This window comes from Plecotus auritus (assembly GCF_963455305.1).
Source record: "Plecotus auritus genome assembly, chromosome: 7".
Taxonomy (NCBI): Eukaryota; Metazoa; Chordata; class Mammalia; order Chiroptera; family Vespertilionidae; genus Plecotus; species Plecotus auritus.
The window spans coordinates 70,928,498-70,945,509 of NC_137774.1; the positions used below are offsets into that span (position 1 = coordinate 70,928,498).

Here is a 17,012-nt window from a genome sequence, read left to right on the forward strand (position 1 = left end):
CCTAGCATTGGGGCCAGGTCTCTGAGCCTCAGATGCACAAGCACTGCTACCGATTCTCAGCCCAGATATCCCTCAGTGCATGCTGGGGGTTGGTGAATTTGAATTCCAGAGTCTGAAATGCCGACGTGCTCAGGCTCCAGCTGAGCCTCCCTCGACTTTGTGCTTGCGTGACCTGCCTGTCATTGCATGGGGACTGCTGATGGGGTTTCCAGCATTGAGTGGGATGGGATGTGTTTTCCTGGGCAGGAGGTGGGAGGAAGTACATTGCTCTCTTCCTCTTCTCCCCAGCTGAGTTTGTCCTGCAGTGGATGGATATTGGCCTGTCCTCAGAATTCCTTCTGGTGCTTGTGAACTTGGTCAAATTCAACAGCTGTTACCTCGATGAATATATTGCATCAATGGTCCAGTAAGAAAAGAATTCTAATAACGTTACTCTGATCCTAGTCCCACTGTCTTGGGTCTTCAGTTCAACTCTGTAGGGTGAATAGAGCTGTTGAAACCACCAAATAAATGGAGAAGTTAGAAGTGGCCATAGCCACCTGCTACTTAAGTTGATATTTTGAGGCTTGATCTAGTATTTTATTTTTAATGGATGTAATATTATCTGGTTTTATTTACTTGTTGTCATTTTTTCTAAACACTCTGTGAAATCCATGAGGGCAGGGGCAACCCTGAGCACCTGCCTATCTGTAGATGAGTGGGGCCCTAGGGAGGAGGAGCCCCTCATGTAACTGACTCTGTGGAGTATCAGAAAGTAAATTGGAGCCATGCAGCCTCAGGGAAATAGCCTTTCAGTTGACTTTGCGCTTCCTCCAACAGCATGATCTGCCTGCTCTGTGTGCAGACTGTGTCCTCTGTGGACATAGAGGTCAGTAGCTACCCTCTCAGACAGTTTCTTTCACCCTCCTTCTGGATAGTCTGGGTGGGCTCTGGGATTAAGTCCCCTCACTGACCATGTGGCTCCAGGCAAGCTGCTCGGCTTCTCTGAGCCTCACACTCTCCTGTAAGTAAGGGTGGTTGGGTGACCTCTGTTGTGGGGTCATAGTTCAGGATGGGATGATCCACAATGTTTGGGATGTAGAAGTATCCCCCAGACACTCACTTGCTCTTGTGCTTTTGAGGAAGGCTGCTTTGGCAGTGGGAAGGGGCAATACTCACTGACCAAAGGAGGGTGGGAAGGAGGCTGGGGATGTTACCTCCCTATGGGCAGGAGTTGAGGCAGGGCTGGTGTGACCCCTCTCTCCACCCCACCAGGTGTCTCTGCAGGTGCTGGATGCCGTGGTCTGCTACAACTGCCTGCCAGCTGAGAGCCTCCCCCTCTTTATTGTCACTCTCTGTCGCACCATCAATGTCAAGGAGCTCTGTGAACCTTGCTGGAAGGTGGGAGTTTGAACTGTTGTCCTAGAGAGTCCTTTCCTAGATGAAGTTATAAGCCAGGCACATGGGCAGGACAAGGGCCATCTTGTCTTTAATGAATGGCCATCTGATTCTTGGAATGGCCACATAATGGCCTGTTAAGGGGAGTCCATTGACATTTCCCCAAGGTGGTTGAGCTGAGGTCAGGGTTTTGGTGGCATTTTGGGAACTCTGTGGCCTCTGTGTTTGGGAAGAAATGGTTGAAAATGGCTGGACATGAAGGGTGTTGGAGCAGTGGCTGTGCAGGGCTGGCCAGAGTTTGGGGTCCTGGGACTTGTATCTGCCAATGGTATCTGGTGTGTTTTGTTTCCCAGCTGATGCGTAACCTTCTGGGCACCCACCTGGGCCACAGTGCTATCTATAACATGTGCCGCATCATGGAGGACAGGTGAGTGTGGTTAAGGCCTGGGCAGAAGGTGAGGGTGAAGTGGCTGGATCGGCTGCTGCAGAGCCTTCGTGAGGAGGTTGTCTGTGTTGGCTTTTGCCCGGTATAGGCGAACGGAGAGGTTTCCTGTTCCTTTGGGGTGACTGCTCCAGAAGCTTGCGCTAAAACTAGAGCATACATCTTAATGATCCTGATCTGCTCTCCTCTTCAACTTCTGCTGGCAAAATCAGAACATTCAAAACTGAACTCAAAATCTCCCTCCCATATTTGGATCTTGTCCAGTGAGGCTGCCTCACCTTTGATCCTGTTTTGAGGCCCTCGCCCTCACCTCTCACAGCCAAACCATTATCAGTCCTGTTGCTTCTGTCCCTTAGAGGAGGCTTACATCTGTCCACCAAGGGCCTCCACCCCACCCCTTCAGCTCTCATCTCCTCGATGGACTCCTCTACCCACTCTTGGCCTTTTTTTAAAAATATATATTTTATTGATTTTTTTACAGAGAGGAAGGGAGAAGGATAGAGAGTTAGAAACATCGATGGGAGAGAAACATTGATCAGCTGCCTCCTGCACACCTCCCACTGAGGATGTGCCCGCAACCAAGGTACATGCCCTTAACTGGAATCGAACCCGGGACCCTTCAGTCCGCAGGCCGACGCTCTATCCACTGAGCAAAATCAGTTAGGGCCACTCTTGGCCTTTTTTTTTTTTTTTTTTTTTAAATATATTTTATTGATTTTTTACAGAGAGGAAGGGAGAGGGATAGAGAGTTAGAAACATCGATGAGAGAGAAACATCGATCAGCTGCCTCCTGCACACCTCCTACTTGGGATGTGCCCACAACCAAGGTACATGCCCTTGACCGGAATCGAACCTGGGACCTTTCAGTCCGCAGGCTGACGCTCTATCCACTGAGCCAAACCGGTTTCGGCTTTTTTTTTTTTTTTTTTTTTTTTTAATAATATATTTTATTGATTTTTTACAGGGAGGAAGGAAGAGGGATAGAGAGTTAGAAACATCGATGAGAGAGAAACATCAATCAGCTGCCTCCTGCACACTCCCCACTGGGGATGTGCCGCAACCAAGGTACATGCCCTTGACCGGAATCGAACCTGGGACCTTTCAGTCCGCAGGCCGACGCTCTATCCACTGAGCCAAACTGGTTAGGGCCACTCTTGGCCTTTTGAAGTCCATTCCTCCTCACGGCAGCCACATGTTCTTTTTCCAACACAGATCTCTGTCATCCTTTGCTTGAAGCTATAGTGGCTCTCAGATCAAAACCAAACTCCTCCCTGCAGCAAAGCCTGGGTGCTCAGGCCCTGCCCCAGCCATAGCCTCTCATTCCCTCCATCTTGCCATGGGCCTCTGCATGTGTCCTTTGCTCTTGCTGGAATATCTTTCACCTTGGTTAAGTTTCTCTGAGTGCTCCTTGACATCTAGGCGCCATTGTTGATTCCCTGAGCACCCCAAGCAGGTTTTGCTTTCCTATCCCGTGATTTTCCTTCTTAGCTGTGATTTGAGGTAGCAACTTGGCATTTCCTTACGTGGCTCTGTGGTTCATGTCTGTGTCACCCGGACTGTAAGCTCTTTCACCTCCATGCCCTGGCATCTAGCATGGCTTCGTGGTGAGCAATGTGTGAATGAATCAGATGGTTGCTGCTGACCCTGACCTTTGTGTTCCCTGACCAGCACTTCTCACCAGCTTTGCTTCTGCCCCATAAGTGCAGGGACCTCTGGGGAGGCTACAAGGAGCCTGGGCCCACCCTTGGGTCCTGCAGTAGGCAGACACTGGCCCCAGGCTCTGCTCACATTCGTCTTTCTGGGGAACATTTTCAGAGCCTACATGGAAGATGCCCCGCTGCTGAGAGGAGCTGTGTTCTTTGTTGGCATGGCTCTCTGGGGAGCCCACCGACTCCATTCTCTCAAGAACTCCCCGACATCTGTGTTGCCATCATTTTATGAGGTAACTCTTTTTTTGTGCCGCAGGAGCTGGTGAGAGCCAGAGAACTCACCTCATTCAGGTTTCCTGCCTGGCCAGAACAGACCCATTGGACGGGTTCTGTTGCAGGGGCAGTGGGGATATTTCCAGTCACTTGCTTTGCAACTGGAAATGAGGTTTAGGGCCGTTTGAAAGTCCCTTCCTCAAGCAAATCGTTTATCTTAAGAATTTCGTATCTTGAAAATTATCATTAGAACTGCTCAAGGTTCCGCCAGGGATGGGACACTAACTGGTGAGGATTTCATTTGGTGATATCACTCGCTCTAGAATGGAGGCCAGTGATGGGCTTCTGTTTCCATGGTGCCTGGTCGTATTTGGAGTACTTTCTGTGTATGTTTCTCACGTAGTTATCACAGCACCTCGGTGAGCGGGGCCATTGTACCAACCGCATCTTCCCACAGGGAAAGCAGCTCCGACGAGCTGTGTTGTGTACAGGTTTAACAAAGAATCTCCTTATGGGCTGTTTTTCCTGCCCTGCCCATTCCTCATTGGGCAGTGGAGTGTGGGGTCTTTGGGCATAGCTTGCATCAGGGTAGCTTTTAGGCTCCTCTAGGCCAGTAAGTCAGGGCCCTGAAATTTAGCTGAGTCAGGCCTTTTGGAGCCAATGTAGAAAACACTTCTGGATTCCTATGATACTTGGGTGACCCGTGAGATAAGCATGGGGAGCGTGGCCCTCTCAGGCTTCTTATGCTGCGTTTCATGGGTGACATGATGGGGGCTTTCTGTGGGTGAGCAAGAAGTAGCTAAACATTGCCTGCTCCCTGGGCCTTGTGTTCCAGGCCATGACCTGTCCAAACGAGGTGGTGTCCTATGAGATCGTCCTCTCTATAACCAGACTCATCAAAAAGTACAAGAGGGAGCTCCAGGCTGTGACATGGGACATTCTGCTGAACATTATCGAACGCCTGCTTCAGCAGCTTCAGGTCAGGCCAGCGAGAAGACTGGGCACAGGGAGGACCAAGACCATGGACAAGCAGGCCTAAGGGCCCTTCCCTGGGGACCAGGGCCTGGACCTGTGGGGCTGGCTGGTTCATCTCACCTGAATGATAACTCTCATAAGACCTTCCCTCTGAGCCTGCCTGGTGTATTCCCTGATGATTTTTAGTCGTGTCTACTCGTCATCCATTAAAGACAGTTGAGTTTTCCAAGTGCGCTCCATCATTGGGAGCAGGAATATGTAGCAGGTGTTTAAGGGGGCAGTGCTGGTATTGATTAAGATTGGGTCACCTTTATGGCCTGGAAGTGGACCCTGAAGACAGTTCCCTCAGCATCTAGAAAGTAAGCCATAACCTTGGTATAATATTGGAGGACAGTGTGACCACAGCAGGAAGGGGGACATGCTGATGTGGGGGCTGCGGAGATCACAAAGTCGTGTCTAGCAAGGGCTCAGAGCTGGGTCTTCTGGGGACTAGCGTGGACCAGTGTTTAGGTGGCCAGCCAAGGGGAGGAAGGACTGGACTCATCCCTCATTGTCCACTGACCAGCTGGCCAGGTGGTGCTTCATCCCAGAGTGGCAGGCTGGAGACCATTCCCTGGGGTCTTCAGAAGGTGTTTGAGCCCGGGGAGGTGTGAAGTACTGGGAGCTGGTCCCTATGTGGGCACAGCCAGGACTCCCTGGGGGTGGTGAATGAGCAGGAACAGCCTGGCTGCCTCATGGGTCCCAGCAGCGTGGGGGTCATTCCCCCTGTCCAGTGGAAGGGCATGGGGAGGATCTGGATGCAGCTGGTCTTGAGTCCTTGAGGGAAGCCAGAAGTCACTCCTGTGTAATTGCACCTTTGTGTTGCAGAGCCTGGAGAGCCCAGAGCTCAGAGCCATTGTCCATGACCTGCTGACCACAGTGGAAGAGCTATGTGATCAGAACGAGTTCCATGGCTCACAGGAGAGATACTTTGAGCTCATTGAGAGATGTGCAGACCAAAGACCTGTAAGACCACCTCTCGAAAACCTGGTGGGGCCTTTGCTGCTCAGGCAAGAGGGTGGTTCCACCAGGCTTGTAGGGAGGGTGGTTCTGCTCAGCTCTGGGAACCCTGGCTGCGTGGGTCTGAAACTGTGTTTAAAATAAAGGCTTCTGCTCTCCTGAGATTTGTATTCCAGCAGGGAAGTCTGTGAAGGTGCCAGAAAACAATGTGTGGCTCAGAGCACAGTGCTAGCCTAACTGTCAGTTTCCTCCCACCTGTGTGGAGGAAGGTGCTGGCCAGCGCCATGGAGATTTGTTGCTTAACATGTCTGCTCTCTGGGCAGTAGGCAGTCCTTGTGCCAGAAATGCTCAGCTTAATGCCAAGGCTCTACATGTGCTTTTAAATGAATTTTCGCTGCTGCCAGTAAAGCTTTGTCTTGGTAGGCTCCCCACCTGGGCCTTGAAGTGGCTGGTCTCACTGAGCAAACTGTTCTCCTGGGCCATTAGCACAGGGTGTGCTTATAACAAAATCTCTGGAGAGGCAAAGTGGCTCATTCACAACAGGTTTTTCTTCTTTTGACAGGAGTCCTCCCTCTTAAACTTAATAACCTACAGGGCTCAGTCAATCCACCCAGCAAAGGTTGGCTGGATTCACAACCTGCAGTTACTGATGGAGAAATTCTTCAGGTAGGGAGACTCTGGAGACCTTTTGGGCCCTGGAACCTGACCCTGTGTCTATGCCTTGGGCTGGGGTCTAGAACACAAAGAGTGAGGGCTATCCTTTCTGATTCTTGAAAGTAATCATTCTCAATGAGCAGGAAAATGTTGTTTTCCTGTAGGGCAGAATTCTCGAGGCCTCTGCTTCTTGCTGTGGAGTGGTTGTATAGAAAGATGCCTCTCTAAGGGCTGAGCTCTGTGTCTCATTCCCCAGTTCTTTGGATGTTGACAAGCTGGGCCCCACACAGAGAGAAAGAGAGTCAGTTCCTTGCCACCCAGTCTGGGGCAGGGGGTGGGGCTTAGTTTCCTGCAGTGGGCCTGGGGTCTGGGTCCCCAGGGGAGCTCCCGGAGTTTGGGATGCAGTGTTAGCAGGGCATAGCTTGCCGGGTGCAGGAGATGAGGCCAGGGGAGCTCCCGGAGTTTGGGATGCAGTGTTAGCAGGGCATAGCTTGCCGGGTGCAGGAGGTGAGGCCAGGGGAGCTCTCGGAGTTTGGGATGCAGTGTTAGCAGGGCATAGCTTGCCGGGTGCAGGAGGTGAGGCCAGGGGAGCTCTCGGAGTTTGGGATGCAGTGTTAGCAGGGCATAGCTTGCCGGGTGCAGGAGGTGAGGCCAGGGGAGCTCTCGGAGTTTGGGATGCAGTGTTAGCAGGGCATAGCTTGCCGGGTGCAGGGGGTGAGGCTGGCAGTGGTGCTCCCACCAGGCCCCAGAAGGTGTGCCTCTGCCCCTAGGAGTGAATCCCGCAGTGCTGTGCGTATCAAGGTGCTGGACGTCCTGTCCTTCGTGCTGCTCATCAACAGGCAGTTCTATGAGGTGTGTGTCCCATGGCTGGCGGGGGCACCCTGGGGCATCAGGGGTGAGGGTGAGGCTGGCCCTAGAGGCCCTGCATGGCCCTCACTGGGCACTGAGAGCCTCCGGGGATCTGCCCGGACTTGGGATCTGACACACTCCTTTGTGGCAGGTTTTCTCAATAGGCTTTGTCTGTTTCTCCCTTGTTTGTTTATCCATCCATCCATCCATCCATCCATCCATCCATATATTCCATGGTATCCTCTGCCAGGCCTATGCTGGGCTCAGAGGTGTGGCTGAGCAGGCCGGAGGGCACAGTTTCTGTCCTGTTAAAGAGTGTTTTGCAGTCCTGCATGGGGATATTTTCTTTCTTTTTTTGTCTTTGTAATCACACTTACCCTCTGGACCCCAGCCCGACCACTAGCTGCTGGGGTAGTGCCAGGCCCTGCCTGTCTCTCTACTGCCAGTTTCTCCCTCCAGCCCATCTTTCACTGGGTTTGTGGCCAGAGCCTGCCCGCCATGCTCTTTCCTCCAGCAGATACACCTCAGGCTCTGTGTGTTTCCCCTTGCTTTTCAGCACACCGGGCGTTCCCGGTGCTCCTCCTACCCTCTCAGCCTTCCCTTTCCCTGAGTCTGTGTCTTGGCATTCCGGCCTCCTTCGGAGTCCAGCTTAGTGCTGCTCTTCTAGGAAGCCACTCTGGGTTCTCAGATCCCTCACATCAGGGTCAGTCTTGCCCTGCCTTCCCAAAAGCTCTCGTCATACTGCCCTATTAAGGTGGACTCGTGATGTTAGGGACAAGGCCTTCATACCCCAGACGCACACACAGAGGGCCTTCCATGTAAGATTATGTTAATTGTGATGGTCAGTGACAAAGTGCAAGTGAGGACATTCACTGTTGCATCATGAGCCTGAGGACCTGTGCCTGTGCTGGGCCATCATGTAGCCATTGCCATTCTCCTGAACTGAGGGGCCAGGCAGAGCACCCTGGAAGGGACTCTGGCAGCGCTGACCCATTGCTGCCATACATTTTCCCATTTGGAGTGGTGCCTTAGCTGCTTTCCAGCCTCTGTTGCAGGTAGCTCCCCTCACTCCACTGTGCTTGCTGTAGGAGGAGCTCATCAACACGGTGGTCATCTCACAGCTCTCCCACATCCCTGAGGACAGAGACCATCAGGTCCGGAAGTTGGCCACCCAGTTGCTGGTGGACCTGGCTGAAGGCTGCCACACCCACCACTTCAACAGCCTGCTGGACATCATTGAGAAAGTGAGAGCTGCTGGGGCTCCGGGTCCCTGGGCTGCCAGAAGGACCCCTCCTGTTTGGGGCAAGGCCCTGCATGCAGCAGCATTCTCTGGACTCTATCCCCATCCTCTGCAGAATGACTGGCTGGGTCTCTCAGAGGCAGGGCTTCCCTCCCAGCAGGGATGGGCACTGTCTGAAGATCTGCTGGGCCTGCTGCTGCTCAGCAATGTCCTGTTGCCCAGAGCCTGGGAAGTGGCTTGGTGGTAGCCCAAGTTGGGCTGGGGTGGGGCTTGGCCCATGGTCTGCCTACACAGCCAGCATCCTTTTCTTTTAATTTTGAAATGCACCACAGTGTCTAAATAATTCCTCAGGTGCATAAAGTGCATCTCTCCTTTTGAGAAATAAAGGAAAAAAATACATGCTGGGGGAAAGTTCGGAATTTGATGGGTGCTCCTTCTGGGAGCCTGGAACCGGGATTTAAATACAGATCTTCTCTCCCAAGGTGATTGCCCGCTCCCTCTCTCCGCCCCCAGAGTTGGAGGAAAGAGACATGGCAGCATACTCTGCCTCCTTGGAGGATGTGAAGACTGCTGTCCTGGGGCTCCTGGTCATCCTTCAGGTGGGCCTCCACTCTTCTGGGAGGGGGTGTGATGACCAGCTGTGTCTGTTAGAGTGCTGATCTTTCTGGGATACATCTCCTGGGAGAACTGGGCTTTATGGGGGTCAAAGAGGGCAGCCTGGGCGTGATTCTGACTTGTCACAGCATGGAGAGGGGTGGACTCGGCCTGGTCAGGGCCATACTGTGCAGAGCCATTCCTGAGTCATTGCCCAACAATGCCCTCAGCTCTCCCAGCAGTAGCGGAGGGAAGGGCTGCCATCCATTTGTCCCCAAGGTTTTTTGATTTTATTAAAGCTTTATTGAGATAATTTACATACCATACAATTCATCTGTTTAAAGTGTATGATTCAGTGTATTCACAGAGTTGTGTAGCCATCACTACAGACACTTTTAGAACATCTTTATCACTTCAAAAGACACCTATACCCGACTGATGTGGCTCAATGGTTGAGCGTTAACCTATGAACCAAGAGATCACCAGTTTGATTCCTGGTCAGGGCACATACCTGGGTTGTGGGCTTGATTCCCCAGTAGGAGGAGTGCAGAAGGCAGCCGATCAATGATTCTCTCTTATCGTTGATGTTTCTATCTACGCCTCCCTTCCTCTGAACTCAAATAATAATAATAATAAAAAGATACCTATACCCCTCACAGAGCATCATGCGTGCTTGTCCTGCCCTGGTTTATCCTCTGCTGTGTGGTGTTGAGTGTGCTCTTTCAGCCTGCAGGGTCTCCTCTCACACACGGCTGTGTGGCGCTCTGCTGAATGGACTTTTCTGGTTTAGTAACTGATTCCCTATGGATGATAGGGATGAGGCTGGCTCTAATTTTTTGCTATTACTGCATGCCTGCCTGTGGGGATGTCCGAGGGGCAAAGTCCTGGAGACTTTGAAGTGTTCATGCATTTTAAATGGTAGATGCTACCCAGTTGCCTCTAAAGCTTGTTCTGGTTTCTCTCCTCCTGGGTGCCAGGGTGACAGCTCCCTGGCTGCATTGTGGCCTCCTGCCCTCCTGGTGACCAGCATACTTTCTCTGCAGACCAAGCTGTATACCTTGCCTGCCAGCCACGCTATGCGTGTATACGAGATGCTCGTCAGTCACATCCAGCTCCACTATAAGCACAGCTATACCCTGCCCATTGCCAGCAGCATCCGGCTGCAGGTATGATGGGCCTACCGGGCTGGCCTGAGGTAGATTCCCCGGGGGGCCCAGCAGCTGCCTCAGTCGTGGTGGTATAGTGACCTCAAACAGGAGACTTGGTGGCAAATGTCCGTGGTGGTGGGGGGTCCTCCAGCAAACTGTCCCCTCCGTTAGTACCAGCTGTGGCACCGGCTGCCCTTCTCTTTGCCTGCAGCCTGAGAGGCTCTGTGGCATGTCAGTCTGAGTCACACAGTGGCCTGGGATGGGGACAGAGAAAGGGTGTCACACCAATTTACAGGGTAGCATGTGTTCCATTCCTGGTGCTTCAGAATCTGTCGGCAACCTACAGCAAAAGGTGTGGCTGTGTGGGGTCAGGGGCTTGGCAGGACAAACTGCCTTGAGCTTCCACTGTGCATGCTGGCACCAGGCTGAGCCGAGGTCACAGACAGAAGCCTGGCTCTCCCCAGAGCATCTCCCTGGTGGGGCAGCCCTCTGTCATTTAGGGAGCCCAGTTAAGTGACCCTTCATTCACTGGAGGAAGTGACAGTGTCCTGAGCAGAAGTTTGCTCTCCGGCACTTCAGGCCTGGAGCAGTGCTATCCAGCCAGCATGAAAGGCATCACTTTCCTTTTTCCTGGAGGTGGGACCTATGGTGTGAGAGGCCACAGCATTGCCATCTGCTATGGGACTGTCAGAGCCCTTGGGCTCTGAGGGAGAGGGCCGTGAATGCTGTACCTCACCACCTGCCACTGTCTGCGTGGAGAAGTTGGGGTGTATTTGCTGTTAGTGAAAGCAGCCTTTCCTGAGAAACGTGTGGGTCTGAGGGCATGGGTCCATTATGGTCCTGCTCTGTGGATGGTGCTTTCTATTCCCTGTAGGCCTTCGACTTCCTGCTGCTGCTGCGGGCCGACTCACTACATCGCCTTGGCCTGCCCACCAAGGATGGCGTTGTGCGGTTTAGCCCCTACTGCCTCTGTGACTACATGTACGTGTGGGCTGACCTCCTTCCCTCTGCCACTATCAGACCTGTTTCCCCAGTTTCATGGCATTAAGGTTACGGGGCAGGTTGGTGGAGCTAGCTGCTTTTCACCCCAAGGATTGTCGTGTGTCTGAGGGTCCCAGTGGGTCTTCTTACCCTATGGATCAGGGGCTTCAGCCTCAGTGCTTTTCCCGTTTGCTTCCACAGGGAGATAGAGAGAGGCTCTGAGAAGAAGGCCAGTGGCCCCCTGTCACCTCCCACCGGGCTGTCTGGCCCAGCATCTGCAGGCCCTGCCGTACGGCTTGGCTCTCTGCCCTACTCCCTGGTCTTTCGTGTCCTCCTGCAGTGCTTGAAGCAGGTGAGTTGGCTGGTCCCTTGAGCTCCCTAATGGCACTGAGCAATGACTGGTGCTGCCCAGAGTGTCATACAGTTCATTTCCCTGTATTAGTGACCTTGGGAAGTTCGTGCTGGTTTTCAGGTTCTACCCTGAGGTTCCACAGCAGTTCTGTAACTATGTGTTGAGCACCTGCTGTGTGCAGAGCTGGGTGTGGAGACATTCCTGTCTCCAGGAGATGGTTTTGGTGCAAGACTAAGGTGTGTAGACAGACAACTGGAATCATGGAGCAGGGCTGGCCTCAGGAGCATAGATTGGCCTGTGGGACTGCAAGGGATGCAGTCACATCTGGTTGGGGCACCTGGAGGGGCAAGTAAGGTCAGTTTTGAAAGGCAGGGAAGGTTTCAGGGGCAGGAGTAAGCAAGCTTTGAAGTAGGGTCAGTGCAGTTTTGTTAGCAGAGATTTAGCTGGGTGGAGATGGGGAGGCAGAAGAGTTTAGGCCCGTTTCCTGACGGGCCAGCAAGAAAGAAGTGGACAGCAGTGTGCCAGGGCAGGGTGGGGCAGGACAGCTTGTAATGGGCTAGGGGAGCTCCTGAGGGCTACAGCGGAGGGCAGGGCAGGTTCCCTGGGGTGCCTGACGTTGGCACTAAAGGGGACCATCTGAGATTTCCTGTGACTGTCAAGGCCTCTGTATCACAGATGGGGTCTGAGAAAGGCTTTCAGGATTTGTGGCAGTTGGTGTAGCTCATGGGCAGTGGTCACCTCTAATGGAGGTTGGGAGGGCTACCAAATGGGTCTGGTGGTGCCATGACGGTCCTCCCTATTGTTTTGGCCTTGGGTTGACTTCAGTCCTGCAACAGTTACCCGGGCTTGTGGATTGTAGAGGGATGCTTGCTGCTGCTCCCTTGGAGCTGGTGTAATAGCTTTTTCCTGCTGTACCTTATCTATCGTGCTGAGTGGGCATCCGTGAGGCCCCTTAGGTTCCGTGCAGTAGGCAGGCAGTCCCGTGGTCTCTGTTGGGCGAATGGGAAGGATGGCGCCAGGTGTGTGGAAGTTCCAGATCCAGCTAAAAAGAGAGAGGCAGTGTTGGCTCTACACTGGGCCTTCACTCAGCCTGGCAAAGGGAAGGGCAGCTGTTGCCCTGCCCAGAAGTGTGGAAAACAGAGAAGTGGAGGGTCCACAAACCCCACCCCACCAGCTATTCAGCTCCAACTAGCAATTCAAACTTGGAAACTCCATCTCCCCTCTCCAGGGAGCAGACCTCCCCCTGACTGACCCCTCTTCCTGCAGGAGATTGACTGGAAGGTGCTGAAGCTTGTGCTCAGCAAGCTGCCGGAGTCGCTGCGTTACAAGGTCCTCATTTTCACCTCTCCGTGCAGCGTTGACCAGCTGTCTTCTGCTCTGTGCTCCATGGTAACATGCTGCTTCCTGTGTCACTCACTGAAGGGTTCCTGTGCCGCTGATGGTGGTGCTGCAGCATAGTTCCTCTCTCTCCAAAAGGCTTCAAGGCCCTGGGCGGCATGGTGAAACGAACATCATTATCAAAGCATTTCCTTCAGAGATGTGATCTCTGTCTAGAGTGTAGAACATGCTTCCAGGACCCGTCCTTCTTTCCCAGCGTATGGGGCAGAAAATGGAAGGTCCCCAATGTAGAGCTAGAACTCAAGATACTGAGTGTGATGTCTCTGCCTCACTGGGGCTCCTGTGATAGAGACATCAATCACATTTCCTGTCTCTCCCTGAAAAGGCAGACCTTTGGCCGGAAATGGAAGTAGGAAGGCCCCTGAGCTCTTGACCCTCCTCCCACTGGGCCTATGTTCCCAGGGACTTCTGGCCACCCAACAGTTGACTTAGCCACCAGGCAAGGCTTCACATCTGGCCCTTGTTTGTTAGCTTTCAGGTCCCAAGACCCTCGAACGACTTCGAGGCACCCCAGAAGGGTTCTCCAGAACTGACCTACATCTGGCTGTGGTTCCTGTGCTGACAGCATTGATCTCTTACCATAACTACTTGGACAAAGCCAGACAGGTACCAGATGGGAGAGTGACAGTTGAACTTTGTGGTGCCTATCTGATCCTCAGGGTGTTTGCTTCAGGCAAATGGGCTCAACATTTTCCTCCTAACTTACTGTGGCTGCTAGGCCAGGACAAGGGGCCTGGCTTTGCTTCCCTGTGTGCCCACTGGACCCCTGCTGTGGCCCACCCTGGCACTGCAGACATCTGAATCCCCTGGCATTCCTGAGCACTCCTCTGGGGTATGTGGGCTTAATGCAGCACCTGATTGCCCCCCCCTCCCCCACCACCCAACACACACCCAGACGTGTCTCTTTGTGTTTTTTTTTTATAGAATATGTTTTTATTGATTTCAGAGAGGAAGGGAGAGGTGGGGAGAGAGAGAGAGAAGCATCAGTGATGGGAGAGAATCATTGATCGGCTGCCTCCTGCACGCCCCCACTGGGGATCGAGCCCGCAAACCGGGCATGTGCCCTGACTGGGAATCAGACCGTGACCTCCTGATTCACAGGTCGACGCTCAGCCACTGAGCCGCGCTGGCTGGGCAGAAGTGTCTTTTTGAGGAATATTGCCTGCCTTGTCCTTGCTACAGCTTTAGGACAGGTGGCCAAGCCTCTTGGCAGAGCTGGCCCTGTTTTGAGAGGCAGTGTGGCTGGGCCAAGGGCCCCCTGACTTCCATCTACCTCCACATCTGTCATCAGGTGCAGCAAGCATGAATAGCAATGCTTGACTTATTTATTCTTTGCTGCTGTGAGTGAGGCCCACATTGAGCCCTTACATTTACTACTATCTCATTAAAATTCACGACACCTGCCCTGGCCAGTATAGCTTGGTTGGAGCATCATTCCATACACCAAAAGATTGTGGGTTTGATTCCCGGTCAGGGCACATACCCAGGTTGTGGGTTTGATCCCTGGTTGTTCAGGGTGCATACAGGAGGCAACCAATTGATGTTTCTCTCTCAAATTGATGTGTGTTTTTTTTCTCTCTCTCTCCCTCTCCCTTCCTCTAAAATAAATAAAAACATATCCTTGGGTGAGGATTAAAAAATAATAATAAAATAATTTCCTGACACCTTTCTTTGTCAAAACCTTGCCTTAGAGAGGTCAGGTAGCATGCTCAAAGTTATGGCCAGCAAGGAGAGAGGCCTATACTCAGATTCTGGGCTTTCTGAGTTCGTGATCACCACAGCACTGTTGGGAATTCACACTTAACTTCCCATCCTGTTCCCTCCTCGTATTCCCAAAGGGGCAGCTAGCCATGCTGGGCTGAAGGTTCCCTGAGAACCTTGAGGCCTGAAATATTTCTGAGGGGTGGGGCAGCTGCAGGAAATGAAAATCATCCATGGGGCCTCGAGCCACCAGGTGGTTTGTGCTGAGGCTGTGGCCCAAGCCTGCACTTGGCACTAGTCCACAGGCCCAGCCTTACTGTCTTCATGGAGGATACTGCCAGGCTCCGTGTGGGCCTAGCAGCCTTATTGTGTCAGGCAGAACCTCCCCTTGCTTATTTAGGCCAACCAGTTGGGGGTCCCAGAACCAAGGGGATGATGGGCCCAGCATGTCCTGGCTCCAGGGTGTTGGCTGGTGGAAAAGTGTCAGGAAGCATCTGACTGGAGTAGCCCCCATATCCAGTCAGCTTGGGTGGGGTCAACTGCTGGTCGCTCTTCCACTTAGATGCTCAGAGACCTGGGACAAGGCACTTAACCTTCATAAGCCTTGACCTTCTGTGTAGAACATTTTAGAGCAGGTGAGGGTAGACAACGCCCTGGTTCACTAGAACAGCTGTCAGATAGGTGGGGATACAGAGGGCTGGTCTGTCCGGGGCTGGGGCTGAGGCATCTGTGCTGCCCATAGCGGGAGATGGTGTACTGTCTGGAGCAAGGCCTCATCTACCGCTGTGCCAGCCAGTGTGTGGTGGCCCTGGCCATCTGCAGCGTGGAGATGCCTGACATCATGATCAAGGCTCTGCCCATCCTGGTTGTGAAGCTCACACACATCTCGGCCACGGCCAGTATGGCCATTCCACTTCTTGAGTTCCTGTCAAGTAAGTGTCTGTACCTCCATGTGTGTAAATGTGTGCACATGTGCATGCATGTGAATGTGGGGTGGACCCTTGAGTTTGGGACTGTGCCCTGCCCTTCCTGAAATACCCTGAACTGACTTCTCTGACCTCATCTCGTAACCTTTCTGTGGCTGCATGTAGGTGCACCGTCCTCCTGGGAACCTGGGACATGCCACCCTCTGCTGCCTCAGGGCCTTTGCACCTGTGCCTTGAATGCTTTTCTCCTTCTTGGCCTTTGAGTGGCTGGCTCCTTTTTCCCCCTCAGTGTCAGTTTAAATTGCACAGAAGCTTCCTGTTACCTGACATTGGCCCCTGCAATCAGCCTGGCTCTCACAGCCTCCTCTTTGTCCCCCTCAAAGCACATACCACAGCTTGGAGGGGCTTTGCTGACTCGCCTCTCAGACTGACTTCCAGGAACTCAAGGTGCCTCGTTCACCCCTTTATTCTCAGTATCCTAGTGTGTGTTTGGCCCTAAGTAGGCCCTCAGGTGTGTGGACAACAGAAGGCAAACAGGGCCAGTACTTCTGCAAAGAGCCACCTACGGCCTCTGTTGTACATTCATTTCGTTTACAACCCTTTTAAAAATGTAAAAATATTCTTAGCTCATGGGTCATACAAATGCACGCCACTGGCCAGATTTGGTCTAGGGACCATAGTTTGTCAGCCCTGGGTATAGAGGGCCAGGGCCAAGGGTCAGTGGAAGGTCATATTTGGTGGGCTGTGACATTTATTCCTTTGCAGCCCTCTTGGGTCAGAATGGCAGCACTGGCTTTCAGAAACTACAGAGGACTGGTAACATCAGCCCCCACTGCAGCCTTGGGCCCGTCTTTGCCGGGCTAGCCTGGGCTCTCTTACTGGCTGTCTCCTTGTTTCGCAGCTCTGGCCAGGCTGCCTCATCTCTACAGGAACTTTGCAGCAGAGCAGTATGCGAGCGTGTTTGCCATCTCCCTGCCATATACCAACCCTTCCAAGTAAGTGCTGGTGTGCATGCCCTGGGAGGCCAGGCCTCTTGGAGCAGAGAGCCATGCTGACCTCTGTGCCCTAGAATTGGTCTGTGCTTCCAGTTCCTGGAGCATTTCTCTCAAGTGCCAGGATGGAGCTCCTGCACTTTCTTCTTGCAGGTTCAATCAGTACATTGTGTGCCTGGCCCATCATGTCATAGCTATGTGGTTCATTAGGTGCCGCCTGCCCTTCCGGAAAGACTTTGTTCCTTTTATCACTAAGGTAAGCCAGTGTTAGGGCTGGGACTGGCTTTGCTGTTGACTGTCCATGGCTGGAGCAGGATGATAGATGGTGATAGGGGTCGGGCATTGTTTGGTACTATGCTTACGATGCTCAGGACTTGCTCTGCTGAGCCTGGCCCACTGGGACACACTTGTGGGCATGGGGGCAGGAGCTGCCACTGCTGTCCTAGACCTGCAGCTTATCCC

The 17,012-nt window shown here is 52.9% G+C and overlaps 1 protein-coding gene across 5 annotated transcripts in view; it reads left to right on the forward strand.

Annotated features, from left to right (window-relative positions):
- Positions 1-17,012, forward strand: part of TSC2 (TSC complex subunit 2) — a 38,315-nt gene that overhangs the window by 7,446 nt on the left and 13,857 nt on the right. For all 5 annotated transcript variants that reach the window (XM_080677128.1, XM_080677132.1, XM_080677129.1 and 2 more), the window contains exons 6-24: positions 289-406; positions 820-868; positions 1,255-1,380; positions 1,731-1,804; positions 3,635-3,761; positions 4,577-4,720; positions 5,584-5,721; positions 6,278-6,381; positions 7,140-7,221; positions 8,307-8,462; positions 8,941-9,057; positions 10,096-10,218; positions 11,075-11,181; positions 11,383-11,533; positions 12,800-12,922; positions 13,403-13,537; positions 15,375-15,564; positions 16,460-16,553; positions 16,704-16,806. In XM_080677128.1, the coding sequence (XP_080533254.1) occupies positions 289-406; positions 820-868; positions 1,255-1,380; positions 1,731-1,804; positions 3,635-3,761; positions 4,577-4,720; positions 5,584-5,721; positions 6,278-6,381; positions 7,140-7,221; positions 8,307-8,462; positions 8,941-9,057; positions 10,096-10,218; positions 11,075-11,181; positions 11,383-11,533; positions 12,800-12,922; positions 13,403-13,537; positions 15,375-15,564; positions 16,460-16,553; positions 16,704-16,806 (2,261 nt within the window). The remainder of the gene's footprint in view (positions 1-288; positions 407-819; positions 869-1,254; positions 1,381-1,730; positions 1,805-3,634; positions 3,762-4,576; positions 4,721-5,583; positions 5,722-6,277; positions 6,382-7,139; positions 7,222-8,306; positions 8,463-8,940; positions 9,058-10,095; positions 10,219-11,074; positions 11,182-11,382; positions 11,534-12,799; positions 12,923-13,402; positions 13,538-15,374; positions 15,565-16,459; positions 16,554-16,703; positions 16,807-17,012) is intronic.